Source organism: Antechinus flavipes, chromosome 4, assembly GCF_016432865.1.
Source record: "Antechinus flavipes isolate AdamAnt ecotype Samford, QLD, Australia chromosome 4, AdamAnt_v2, whole genome shotgun sequence".
In the NCBI taxonomy this organism is placed as follows: Eukaryota; Metazoa; Chordata; class Mammalia; order Dasyuromorphia; family Dasyuridae; genus Antechinus; species Antechinus flavipes.
In genome coordinates this window covers 37010743-37024124 of record NC_067401.1, presented here as the reverse complement: position 1 = coordinate 37024124, position 13382 = coordinate 37010743, and the positions used below count along the sequence as shown (strand labels likewise).

Here is a 13382-nt window from a genome sequence, read left to right as displayed (position 1 = left end):
GCCGCCGGCCCGGAATCCCTGTCAGACAGAAACACTGGAGCTATTCATTCCGGTCAATCCCCTTCTTGTGTGAGCCTCGCATTGTAGAAAGACCGGGAGTCCCAGGACCAGCCGTGGGGCTGCTCTAGCTTGCAGCCAGTCCCTTTGGTTTTCTGGGCCTCGGTTTCCAATGGGTAAAATGAGGTTACTTAGACTAAGTGGCCTCTGAGGAGCCCCGTCCCCCAATTCTACATTCTCTGGTGTGACTTAGCCAATGGAAAGTGAGAGGAAGGATAAGGTGATGGTGGGAAGGTATCTGAAAGAGAGAGAGAGAGCAGGAACCACACAATCAGCAGCTCCAGGTGGAGAAAGCTACTTTCCCTCTCTAAAGCTGGAGTTATAGTCTGGTGGGCGGAGTGGGGAGGGGTCTGGAGGCCTAAATTTGAAGCCTATCTCAGACTTAACTTATTTTGTCACCTTGGCCAGGTCACTTCACTTCTTACTTAGTTTCTTTATCTGTAAAATGAAGAGATTGGATTTGATGGACTCTAAGGGCCCTTTCAGATAGAGATCTATAATCCTATGAAAGAAATTACTTGAACTGACTGGAGATGGTTGTAGCTAGTAACAGAAAACTACCTCTTTCTTCTTCCCTCCCTTCCTTTTTTCTTTCCCTTCCCTCCCTCTTTCCCTCTCTCTTTTTCTTCTCTCCCTTTCTCTCTTCCCTTCCACTTCCTCTTCTCCCTCCCTCCTTCCCTACTTCCTTCCTTGCTTGCTTCCTTCCTTTCTTCCTTCTCTCCCTTTTTCTTCTCCTCCTCCCTCTATTCCTTTCTTCCCTCCCTTTCTAACTCTCTTTCTCCCTTTTTCCTTTCCTCTCTTCTTTGCTTCCTTCCTTCTTTTTCTTCCTTCCTTTTCTCTTTCTTTTTTCTTTTTTTCTTCCTTCCTTTCTTTTTTCTCCTAAGCTTCCTACATGAATCCTACAAAGACATAAAGAATGGAGTGAAGTGAGGGGGTTGAGACAGAGTAGGAAGAAATGACAATGAGCTTTTCTTTTGGTTCTCAAGGCAGTCACAAGCCAGGAATCCCATAAATGGGGAATCAAAAGAGACAGCAGAAGCAGCTGGGGATCACCCCTATTCCCTTGCCACCTACCCAGTGCTTCGAAAGAATGGGTTGAAACTGGGGGTCTCAGCTGGAAAAAAACATGAATAAGAATGAAAATCAGTCCTAACCCCACATGATGAGCCCCACGAGGGGATGGGAGAGAGGGAAAGATGGGCTTGGAGCTTTGGAGTTAACCTACATATCTGGGTCATTCTAGGAAGTCTCTGAGAGGAGGAGCCCCATCCCCTGTATATCAGAGACCTTTTTTTTTTTTTAAATAATAGTTATTGCCACTCTTTGATTCTAAATCTCAGTCACTCTACAATGACCAGCTTAGCCAAGTTTGCTACATTTTACCCCAGGAACTTCTCACTTCTCTGCCAAGAGAAGAAGGGAACATTTCAATTGTTGTTCTCTTGGGAAAATACCGATTTTTCTTGTGAGATTCAGTCTTCCAAATCATAATTTTCGAATCTAGAATTTGGAGTCTGAGGCCCAGAAAAGAAGGGGCTGTGTGGAACAGAACAAGGATTAATTAAACCCCTATTACATATCCAGCAAAGGGCTTAGTGCTTTACAAATATTTCATTTAGTCTTCATAGCCCCCCTGGCAGGTAGATGCTTTTATTATCCCCATTTTGCAGAAGAGGAAACTAAGGCAGGCAGCATTTCAGTGACTTGCTCAGGGTCACACCGTAAGCAAGTATTTGAGGCAGGATACGATTTCAGGTCTCCCTGAGACCAGCACTCTACCCACTGTGCCGCCCGGCTGCCCCTACGAGAAAGGGCAAGTCAGACAAGGATTTCCTGCCTTACCCACTCCATCAAGACTCCTCTCCTTCTCCCCCGTGGGGGGAAAAGTTAAACGTGTATCAGGAAAGACTCAGGAAAAACGGACCCTGACCCTGGAGCCTGCCGGGAATTCAGTGCAGAAGCAGGCTAACGTCCAGTTCTCTGGTTCTTTCTCCAGCAGGAGGCAAATGGTACAAACGCCATCTTTCCTACCGCCTGGTGAACTGGCCCGAGTACCTCCCCGAGCCAGCGGTTCGCCACGCCGTGCGGGCGGCCTTCCAGGTGTGGAGCAACGTGTCCTCCCTGGAGTTCTGGGAAGCCCCGGCATCGGGCCCCGCCGACATCCGCCTCACCTTTTTTCAGGGCGATCACAACGACGGGCTCAGCAACGCTTTTGATGGGCCAGGTGCTGACTCCTTCCTCTTCCCTGTAAGCCTCTCTCTTTAACTCCTTCCCCTGGAAAATCTCCCCCCTCCTGTCCCTTAGGCTAGAGAAAGGTGGGTGAGGGGTCTCTGGCTAAGAGCAGCAGGGGGAGTGCACCAGTGAAATGCTCACAGGCAGCTACATGTATACACACGCATAAATATACTCATAAATATAGTTAGATAACACTTATACCTATTTATACATATGTGTACATATATACATGTGTTTACATGCATTTGTATATACACACACAATTGGGCAAGAAAAATGGGAAAAAAAAGGAAAAAATGGAAATCATTTTTCTGTCATCCACATCTTCACTCACTTGCTACAAACACACCTCTTCCTGTTTCCCTTGGTGGTTCCATTACTTTTCCTTTCCCTGTCATGATAGAGTGGAAATAACAAAAAAGCCTGAATTTCCTTCTCGCCCACGTTTTCCAAAGCTCCAAATCTCCAATCTCTCGTTCCCTTTCACCTAGTAACATGGAGGACCTGCCGACTGGATCTCAGCTCTGTCCGTGTATTACTTGTGTAATGTTGGGCAAGACGTTTCATCTCTGGAAGCCTCAGTTCCCACTTTGTAATGGATGAGGATTAGATAGATGATTTTGGAAGTGACTATTATCCTTTAAAAGTGAGAAAGCCATGGGTTTTAAGCATGGGTTCAAGCGTTAGCAGTTCTTGTAAATTTCTCAGGCATATAAGGAGATTGAAATTCCTAAATTTAGATTCACAATCTAATGTTTTTATTAAACTATATTTGCGGTATGTAGGCCCAAGAATGAATCTGGGGCTGATGGAAATAATTAGGAAGAATGTAGTAGAAAGTGTTAGATTTTGAATCAGAAAACCTAAATTTGGCTACTTCCCTTTCCACTAAGTTTTAATAGGATCGAGCAAAGTTCCTCAGCTTCCTCAACTGTCAAATGAAGGCACTGTCCACTTGCCCAATAAATCTAAGACCTATGATCACCCCCAACCCTGCTCCCCACTGCCCACCTGCCAGGAGGACTTTACCTGACCTGTTGCCTCTGGGTATCTGCAGGAGGTGCCCTGGCCCACGCCTTCTTCCCCCGTCGTGGGGAAGCACACTTCGACAGGGATGAGCGCTGGTCCTTCAAAAGCCGCAGGGGTCGGAACCTGTTCGTGGTGTTGGCCCACGAGATTGGCCACACGCTGGGGCTGGGTCACTCCCCTGCTCCTCGGGCTCTCATGGCGCCCTATTACAAGAGACTGGGACGGGACTCTGTGCTGAACTGGGATGATGTCCTGGCCATCCAAAACCTGTATGGTGAGCATCCCTCATCTGAGCCCCTCCTAGCTTCCTTGCACTGTCTCCAGCCCCAACAAGTAGATCCAAGCTAACATCTCCATTCCATGACACTCAGCGCCCCGATTCTCAATTCTAATCTCATTTCCCCATCCTTTTCTATCCCATGACACTTAGGTACCCATTCCCTTTCACCCCGACACTCAACACTCCCATCTCAGGCTTTCAATCCTTTCCACCTTCCTGTCTTTTGCATCCATTTTCTTGAATCCTTGGCTCCAAGTTCTCATCCCAACCAAAGCCCTTATCCCCTGCTGCCACTCAGCATTCTAACCTTTCACTTCCATTCTCTTCCATGCCTAACTTTTAGCATCTCCCACAACATGACCTCCAGGCCCCCAAAGCTACTCCTGCCATAATGTTAAACTTTTGCTCTCCACAGATCCCAACTATTCAACCCCAAACTTCTTACTCATTGACTCCCTGACCCTCGAGTCATCTCAACAATTTACTTCTACTTGAGACATTTTAAACTATTTTATTCTTCAGAAATGTTCTTTTAAAATTTTTTAATAATATCTTTTTTTATTTTCAAAATACATGCAAAGATAATTCAGTCAATATTTACCCTTGCAAAACCTTGTGTTCCAAATTTTCCCTCTCCTTCTCCTAACCCTCTCCCTTAAATAACAAATACTCCAATATAGGTTAAACATATGGAATTCTTCTAAACATATTTCCACATGATCACAAGAAAGATCAGATCAAAAAGAAACAAAAGAGAAAGAAAAAAGCAAACAAACAACAAAAAAGGTGAAAATATATGTTGTGGTTCACACTCAGTTACCATAATCCTTTCATCTCAACAAGTTTTAATCTCCCCCTTTAGGTTGTTATGACTTTCACAGCTCCCCTTGAGTCTACCTCTGGTCTCTTTGCTTTTCCCCTTTCCTCCTCCCCAGTATTTAACTTATGAGCATCACTTGTCTCAAGCAGCCCTCCCCCTTTAGAATCCCTCCCCTTTTCTTATACCTTTCCCCTACTATTTCTGTATCCCTTCTATTTCGCCTACCCCTCCCCTTTTCTCCTTTCCCCTCCTTCTTTTCAGTAAGTTTTTCTGTAAACCAACTATGTACCTCTGGTCTCTAAAAGGCCTCTCTTTCCTGACCCCGATACATCACTCCCCTCGACAGCTAATTTCAGAGAACTAGATTTGGAATCAGAGAACACAGATTCAAATACTGGTTCTGCCTCTTCCTATCCATGTTACCTTGGATAAGTCACCTTACCTACTCCATAAAATAAGGAGCTGGGATCTCGAAGGTCCCTTCTAGCCCTGAATCTTTCATCTGTGCTGCTGTTATATATGACCTCTCCAGAAGGCACAGAATCAGGATTCCCGAGTTTTCTCCTGTCCTTTCCCTTTAAATCACAGATTCAAGGCTAGAAGAATCCTTAGGGGGTCATCTCATCTAATTCCTTTATTTTACTAGGCAAATTGAGGGTTACTGAGATTAAGTACCCGGTCCAGAGTCACCAATTTGGAAAAATCAGATTTTGAGCCCATCTCTTTGATTTTGTCCAGCATTCTATCCACGCCTTGCTGTGATCGATCCCATCAAATCTAGGAACAATAAGAGCCTTTTCCTATTCCCCTTCTTACTGCTCACGTTAGGCAGTGAATGCAGGCTGGTATAAGCAGAGCCCCAGCTTTAGCCTTTTTCTCTCTCTATAGGACAGCCCCTGGGGGGCTCAGTGGCTGAACAGCTCCCCGGAAAGCTATTCACCAATTTTGAGGACTGGGACCCCCACAGGTCCTGGGACAGGAAATCTGGAGCGAGAGGACCCTATTATTGTCACTCCTTTTTTGACACCATCACAGCAGGTAAGGAGATATTCTGCTTGATCTCTGCACCCCTCCCCCCAAAGGACCACTTCCATCCTGTTAATGGAGAAAGAGAACTAGATGGAATAATCAAGACACCTGAGTTCAAATTCCTGCTCTGTCTGTGTGATCTCAGGCAAATGTCTTAACCTTCTCTGAAGCTCAATTTCTTCAGCTGTAAAGGGGAAGATTGGACTAGCTGGCCTCTGAGGTTCACTCACTTCCTAACTTTATGGCTCCTTTTATACCGTTTATTGACTTTGATCCTCAGTTCTTCCCGAGTCTCAAATTCTTCCTGCCCTTTCCTGTCCAACCTTTCTACCGGATGTCTGAGTCTGGGGAAGGTAATCTGGGTTTGGGAATCTGGCCCCACTTGCTTGAATGATTCAGAAGTTCACTGTCACTGAGGTTTATATTATATAATCACCCCCTGGGACTTTGCCTTCCCCTTGGTCTCCATGTAACGTAGCAATGGAGACAGTAATGATGGGTCCCCTCCACGACACCACTAAGAACTGGGGATGGAGAGGACGAAGGAGAGAAGGACCTAAGTAACTTTTTCCTCCATCTTTTTTTTTTGGGGGGGGGTAGACAAGGACCACCGAGTCTACATCTTTAAAGGAAACCATTTCTGGGAGGTGGGAGCTGATGGCAATGCTTCGGAACCCCAACTCCTGCAGGAGAAATGGGCCAGTTTGCCCCCCGACATCGAAGCAGCTGCTGTGTCCCCGGATGATGGAGACTTCCACTTCTTCAAAGGTACAGACTTGGGGTGGAGAGGCCGGGAACTCCCATCTCCTATTTCCTTAAGGTTTCCAAGTGGGTCTGAGCTCCATGGAGACATGGAGCAGTAAGATGAGAAGAACTCGAGTTAAAGGCTTGGCAGTGATGTGGGAACTTTCTCCCATGCTCACTGAGTCACAGCATTAGCTGCTGCTATAAAGTGAGGAGTTAAACTGAATGGCCTGTGAGACTCCTCCCTTCTTAGATCTGTGATCTATGACTCTCCCCCTCCCTCCCTGTCTCTGTCTCTGTCTCTCTCTCTCTCCCTCTCCTCTTTGTGTGTCTCTCTGTCTCTGTCTCTGTCTCTCTGTCTCTGTCTCTGTCTCTGTCTCTCTCTCCCTGCTCTTTCTCTGTCATTCTTTCTCTGTGTGTGTGTGTCTTTATCTCTGTCTCTGTATCTCTCTCTTCTCTGCTTCTGTCTCTGTGTGTGTGAGTACGTAGAGCAGAAGTCGAGGTAAGAACTCTCCATCCTTCAGGCTCAAGGCAAAACGGGGCTTTATTGCTGCCGCAAGCTCCCAAACCTGAGAGAATCCCACCTACTCCCTACACCACTCGATGAAAGCTAAGAAACCAAAAAGGCCCATTTTTCTTTTGAAAGAAGTCTCTTCCCTACCCCCACCTCCATACTCCCTTGAACTTGAATCTGTGATCTCAAGGGAGATCCATCAATCATAAGATACATCTAGCGCTGATCTGGTCCTAATCACTCTCCTTTTACTTATGAAGAACCTGAGGTCCACGGGGGCAAGTGACTTGCCCAGATCATATAGGCAGTGATAGGAAGAAACCGGATTCAAACCTGGGTCCTGGGATGTCAGATTGGGAAATCTAAGCTGAAAGCTCTTTCCCGTGTTGTGTTTCCCTGCTCTGTGACCTCCCCTGGAAAACAGCCACTTTTTAAGAGTGGGCAAAAGGGAGTGTGGACATGAAAGCAGATGGAGAAGGCAGGGGAGAAAGGAGCGAGAAAAGGGGCCTATGCAGAGCGGCTGAGGAGGAGAAAGTGGGAAGCCTTTCTAAGCATCCCTTTGTCTTCACCTGGAGAAGTGGGGACGGTCCTGGGGCTGCCCAGTGCTGACACCTGCTGGGGGTTTGCAGAACCTACCTTCCTCCTCCATGAACTACTTATAGATTGAGAGCTGAGAGGTTGGAAGATATAAATCTGGCTCTAGCAGGAGCCTCACACACCATATATTCCAGGCTTCTTATTTTACTGGTGGGGAAAACTAAGGTGTATAGATTTTTCTTTTTCTCCAAAGAATTTCAACAACTTGCCCAAAGTTAAACATGGTAGCAGAGAAGATTTGACTGTATTACTCCCTTGTCCAATAAATTTCAGCGGTTTTCCATTCCCTGTAGCATCAAATCTAAACTCTGTCTGGCATTTAAAGCCATTGGGGTTTTCTTGGCAAAGAGTAGTCTGACATTTCCTTCTCCAGCTCATTTTACACTTGAGGAAACTGAGGCAAACAAGTGAAGCGGCTCGCCCAGAGTGTCACAGGCCTACGGCTAGGTCTGAACTCAGGTCCTCCGGACTCTTGGGTGGGCATTCTACCTGCCCCCTTAATCTCCAATCCATTTGCATTAGACTTCTTGCAGTTTCTCCAAAACATTGTCCCCCATGTCTGAGATGCGTTTCTTCTTTCCTCTGCATCGTAGATTTTCCAATATCCTTCAGAGCTTAGTTTAAAGGCCACCGTCTTGATCACGATCCCCCCATGAGCTCTAAAAATAAAAATGGGCTTCTGTTTTGTGTATTTTGTACAAGTATATGGAACATGAGCTTCCTTGAAGGCAGGAAGTGTTTCTTTCTGCCTCTGCAAACCCAGAGCACATTGTCTGGGAGATATATGGCGAGTTCTAAAAAAGTGTGATTTATTGACTGATCCCAGGTCCTATGACTAGAAGTACTGCTTCCACAGCATTCTAATCCTTTCAACTTTAAAAATTAGTTCTCACCAGCCCTGGAGTCAGGAGGACCTGAATTCAAATCTGTCCTCAGACATTGAATACTTCCTGGCTATGTGACCCTGGGGCAAATCACTTAACCCCAAGTGCCTCAGCAAAAAAAAAAAATAATAGCAACTCCTTTTAATGTCCAGAAAGCCCAGAATGGGATGGGAGTAGGAAGAGACAAATAACCTTTGAAAAAGCAAAGTGTAATTCCCTATCACATTGCCACAATGGCTCTTTTCTCTGCCACCCTCCTTTTCCAGCCTTGTTCCACCCCCTAAAAGTGATCTTCCTCCATTACTATCCCGTGTTTTGCCCCCATCCTCTCTCTCCTCCCCTCACTGCCCATACTAGTTCAGTCCCGGTTCTGTTCCCACAGGGAGTCGATGCTGGCGGTTCCGGGGATCAAGGTTACTGAAGGGCTACCCCCAGCTGTGCCGAGCAGGAGGACTCCCTCGCCACCCAGATACTGCCTTTTTCTTCCCGCCACTCCATCGAATTGTGCTCTTCAAAGGTCCTCGCTACTACGTACTGGCTAACGGAGAGCTACAGATTGAGCCCTACTACCCCCGAGGGTTAAGGGACTGGGTGGGCGTCCCCGCAGGGGTCCAAGGGGCGCTGCCCGGGTCCGAAGGCTCCATCCTTTTCTTCAGGGATGACCGTTACTGGCGGTTTGACCAGATGGCGCTGAAGGTGGTAGCCACGGGCCGGTGGGCTGAAGAGCTTCCGTGGATGGGCTGCTGGGACGCTAACTCTGGGGGGGCTCTGTTTTGAGCCCCTTGATTTATGACTAGTCAGGACTCTGGTGCCCAGCCTCATACTCCTCTGCCATGGGGAGACAGGCTAGTATAGGAAATCTTCATAGTGCCCGTGTCTACAGTAGGAGGAGGGAGGAGAGGACCGTGGATGGGCCATTCTCCTGCTGAAGTGTCCAAAAGGAGTGTCAAGGAAAACAATCAAGAAACAGGACATGACACTGCCCCGTGGACATGACTGTAATGGATGAATCCCAAATAAAGAGAGGAAAGGGGAGGAGGGGGCCCCAGCTCGAAAGGGGGAGAGAAAAGGATGAATATTAGAGAGCTAGAAAAATATTTTCTCCCAATCCCACCCTAAGCAGCCCTCGAAGAGCAACAGCAGCAGAGCCAGAGCAGCGGTCCTTCTAAGGAAGAATAAACTTCAAGAGTAGACGATTAAAATCTCTCCCTGATGCAGGGTCAGCTGGTCACCTTTCCCTTTGAGCCCTGTTGTCTATCACAATAGCAGCATTCTCTAGGACACACACACACACACACACACAGAGCATTCCTTAAGCCATAGACCCCATAAATAGCTGAGATTCTTAGTGGAGGAGGCTGATTCTCCACCAAAAATAACCCTGCCCCCAACCAGTGTAGGGCCTGCAATTAAGCTCCTGATTCCATCCTCCCCTTTTCCTAATGTCCACTCCCAAGCTCTGGATCTGCCCGCTAGCATCCACGGTTCCTGCATCCTTCATATCCCTTGCAGACAATCCCCAGGTAGGGGAAGAAAGACTTACTGGCTAGAGCTTTGTTCCGGGAAACAAGACTAGCCCACCACAATTTTCCTTGTTTTGCCTCATTTTCTCACTTTGTATCAAGGGGAAATGCCTTTTACCTTGGTCTAAATTTTGCTCCCAGAAGGCAGGGCAGGAGATAGATACAGCACATGCTTAGTTACTGAGGGGAGAAGGGAATCTGTCTGAGATGGATCAAAGTTAGGAAGAGTTGCAGTGGATTGAGCTCCCTGGTCACTGCCCCATAATTTGACTTTCAAGGAACAAATCAGGTTAGCTTGAAAATCAGACCTTGGAGAAAACTCAGAAAGAGGGACCATCCTGGGGCCTCCCGGGCCTCCCCTCCCTGTTACGCCTTACACACAATGCTCACTGAATCGATTGATGCACCGAGGGCTTTATTGAACATCCTCCACCACGAAGGGAGGATTCATAAATAAAACTGTCTCCTGGGAAGGGCTTTTTGGTTCTTCCTCAAATTCTTCACGATCCGAAGCACCTGAAATGGCCAAGAGATTATTATAGAGAGAAAAGGAACAGGGCCAAAGAGTCTCAGAAAGCAGTGAGCGCTGAGGCTGTGCCTATGGGAAGGGTCCTGGCTTGGGGTAGCAGCCAGGGATTTTCCGCTTGTGGGTCAAGCTTTCTTCTGATCTTTCACCTAAAATACAAGGGGTCCCCAGTCCCACGGGGCCAAAATGCCAGGAGAGCAACGGGATAGAAGATAAAGGGATGAACACTTGACAGATCCCATGTGGCCTGAATATCAAGGGGTCTGAGCGCCTCTCATGTGGCCATATCAAAGATACCTCATCTCCAAAGTGGTAACTAAATGCCAGGAATAGAGCAGGTTTCCATTTAGGATCTAAGGTGTCTAAGGGCTGGGTATGGCAGTTTAAACATGAGAAATAATAGGACCATAGATTTAGAGCCAAAAGGGATCTTAGTGGCAATGAAATCCAGCTTTCTCATTTTACAGATGGGAAAACTGAGGCCTATTTATGACTTCCCAGGGTCATACAGCTAGTCTGAGATGGGATTTGAACCCAAGACCCCTCTGCCTCCCAGTCTGTGCCTAATTCACCACACCATTCTACATCTTCTGGATGAGGGCTTAGACACCACCTAACACGGCCTTTCCCCTCCCACCCCGTATTTAAGGCCCACAAGGCTCACCCCCTTCCCAGTGGTCCAGGATACAGTGCTCAACATAGTTGGGGTCACAGTGCAGAGTCTCGCATTTCCTGCAGAAAAGAATCTCACAGCGGGAACAGGGGCCATCATTGGTTCGCTGCTTCTCCAGGAGGCACATCTGCCCGGGCTGGATCCTCTTCCTGGCGGGTGCGGGATGGTGGGAGGGGGAGATCAGCATTGCCTCACATGGGCCAATAGTAGAACCCTTCTCCTCGGGACCTTGCTAATCTAAGGGACTTAGGAGAGATTCCTCCCTCTTACTGCCACCCTCCCTGTCCCACCTCCCAATTTTAGACTGCCCAAAGGAATAAGGGGGTGAGAGGAACACAGCTAATCTCTTAAATCTTGAATCCTATCAGTAAGACCCCCCAATAAGTCCCCCCAATCTCACCCACCAGAAGCCATTTTCCCCCAAAATTGACAGCATCCTTTGGATTTTCAGTACTATGAAGAAACTAAGGAGTACCATATCTTCCTTTCTCTCAATAGCCCAACCCTCTGAGATACCTTCAGAACCAGGAAGAATAGTCAGGAGTCCAGGCTCCGGTGCTAAGTACCTGTCCACAGGAAAGGCTAGATTGGAGAGGAGGGTAAGGGGACTGAGCCAGGTCCAGAATCCACTCTCAGAGCGCCTCAGGGACGACACCTCAGATGCACTGGACTCTTGACGGAGAGGACAGTAAGATACTGAGCCTTTGTCTTTCCCATCACCATCCTGGAGCTCCTGCCCCGATTCCCAGTAATCCCCCTCCTTCTCTGATGCATTCTCTGCGTCATCTGAATCCTTCTCATCAGAAATCTCCTCTTCTTCATTATCCCCCTCTTCCACCTCATCATCCAGGAATTCTTCTGGATTCTTTTTCCACAGAGGGATCTTCAGACCTAGGAAGTTGGGGCAAAGGAAATCTCAGTACCATTTCACCCTTAGCCTAGCTTTTCCCCATTAAGATCTTGGGCACCAAAAGAACTAACAATTTCTACTGTGACCACAAATCAAGTGAGAAGCTCTTATTTTACAGATAGGGAAACTGAGGTCCAGAGAGGTTAAGTGGACTTGTACATAGCCAGTAAGTTGCCAGTTGTCAATTATCTGCAAGAACAGAAGGATGACTAAACAAACCTTTTCCACATTCTCACAGTCTGTAACTTGTCAGAATTATCCCTTTTTCTTTCTCTTTCTCTCTCTCTCTCTCTCTCTCTCTCTCTCTCTCTTTCCTCTCTCTCTCTCTGTCTCTGTCTCTGTCTCCGTCTCTGTCTCTCTCTCTCTCTCTCTCCCCCCTCCCCTCCCCTCTCTCTCTCCCTCTCTCTCTCTCCAGAGGCAATTGGGGTTAAGTGACTTGCTCAGGGCCACACAGCTAGTAAATCTTAAGTGTTTAAAGTCAGATTTGAACTCAGATCCTCCTGATTCCAGGGCCAATGCTCTATATACAATGCCATCTAGCTTTCCCTCTTTCTTTTCTGTGCCTCTGCCACAGAAAAGGTTGTACAAGGTTACCTTTGTTGTTGTTGCTCAATCTTTTCAGTTTGCCATTATCTCCTCCGGCTTATTTTACAGATGAGGAAACTGAGGCAAACAAGTTTAAGTGATTTGGCCAGGGCCATATAGCTGATGAGGTCACATTCAAACTCAGGTCTTTGTGACTGCAAGCCAGGTACTCTGTCCATTACACTATCTTAAGCCTTATCATCTGTCAGTTATTAGAATAGTCCCCTAACAGATTTTCCTGCCTCCACTTCCTTCTCCAGTTCACTTTTCAAATTATAAGGATCATCTCTTATATTCATAGACCCTATCGTGACACTCCACTGTTTTCCTTAGTCTTGGAAGGCAGGGTGGGGTGGTCTTCCCCTTCCCTTAATTTCCCCTATAACTTCTCCCACCCCCTTCCCCAGAAGGTTTTCCCCTCATTCTCTTTGGCTCAAACATCAAGTGCTGAAAAATGAAAGGGATGTGAGGATCTCTTGCCTGTCTGGGATTTAGCTGGCCGGGGATGAAACGTTTGCTGTGAACAATTTACAAGGAGGGTAACTGAGAGGGGTCCTGCTTCTTCAAGTATGGTTGCCATAGTAATAACTCTCTAACTCAATTTCTAAAACCAATACAACTGTGTGTGTGTCAAAAAGAGCCCTCTCAATCGCCCTCCTGTCCCACTCACCATTGCCCCGCTTATCCATTCCTTAGTTATTTCTGTGTCACTTGGGAAATTTGTCCCCACGCTACTTAACCCACCTCAGGAGTGTGTCCTATCCCACTCCAGAGAACAAAAGTGACAAGGGCCTCCCCTTATCCCTGCATATCTTGGTCTTATCATCACAACTATTGTTAGGTCACAATGGAGTTAGAACCCCAGCCCCCAAGAGTCAGACTAGGAAGGGGCCTCCTTGTCCTGGATGCCTGAAAGCTGCAAGCCTCTGGGATTTTCTTCCTCCTCATTCTCCCCCTCCTTCCCATTTTTCTCCCA

At 47.1% G+C, this 13382-nt stretch overlaps 2 protein-coding genes across 3 annotated transcripts in view; one reads left to right on the top strand and one right to left on the bottom strand.

The window, feature by feature from the left end:
* Positions 1-10189, top strand: part of MMP28 (matrix metallopeptidase 28) — a 27129-nt gene extending 16940 nt beyond the window's left edge. The window contains exons 4-8 of one of the 2 annotated variants that reach the window (XM_051992443.1): positions 2057-2281; positions 3350-3595; positions 5310-5459; positions 6051-6218; positions 8572-10189. In XM_051992443.1, coding sequence (XP_051848403.1) covers positions 2057-2281; positions 3350-3595; positions 5310-5459; positions 6051-6218; positions 8572-8966 — 1184 coding nt within the window. In that variant the 3' untranslated portion in view covers positions 8967-10189. Of the gene's footprint in view, positions 1-2053; positions 2282-3349; positions 3596-5309; positions 5460-6050; positions 6219-8571 lie in introns of both variants that reach the window. The other variant, XM_051992442.1, reaches the window with a different exon arrangement.
* C4H17orf50 (chromosome 4 C17orf50 homolog) lies at positions 10106-13382 on the bottom strand. Its single transcript, XM_051992447.1, has 4 exons — positions 13077-13382; positions 11478-11802; positions 10903-11060; positions 10106-10228 (listed from the first exon to the last, which is right to left on the bottom strand). Exons 1-4 carry the CDS (start codon positions 13093-13095, stop codon positions 10128-10130), a joined length of 603 nt encoding a protein of 200 aa, XP_051848407.1. The 5' UTR covers positions 13096-13382; the 3' UTR covers positions 10106-10127.

Excerpts from the sequence above, each read along its gene's own strand:
- C4H17orf50 (XM_051992447.1), bottom strand. Across the intron at positions 11,061-11,477 it reads CTAGCCTTTCCTGTGGACAG|GAAGAGGATCCAGCCCGGGC; the intron begins GTACTTAGCACC and ends CGCACCCGCCAG. Across the intron at positions 10,229-10,902 it reads CCTGGACCACTGGGAAGGGG|GTGCTTCGGATCGTGAAGAA; the intron begins GTGAGCCTTGTG and ends TGGCCATTTCAG.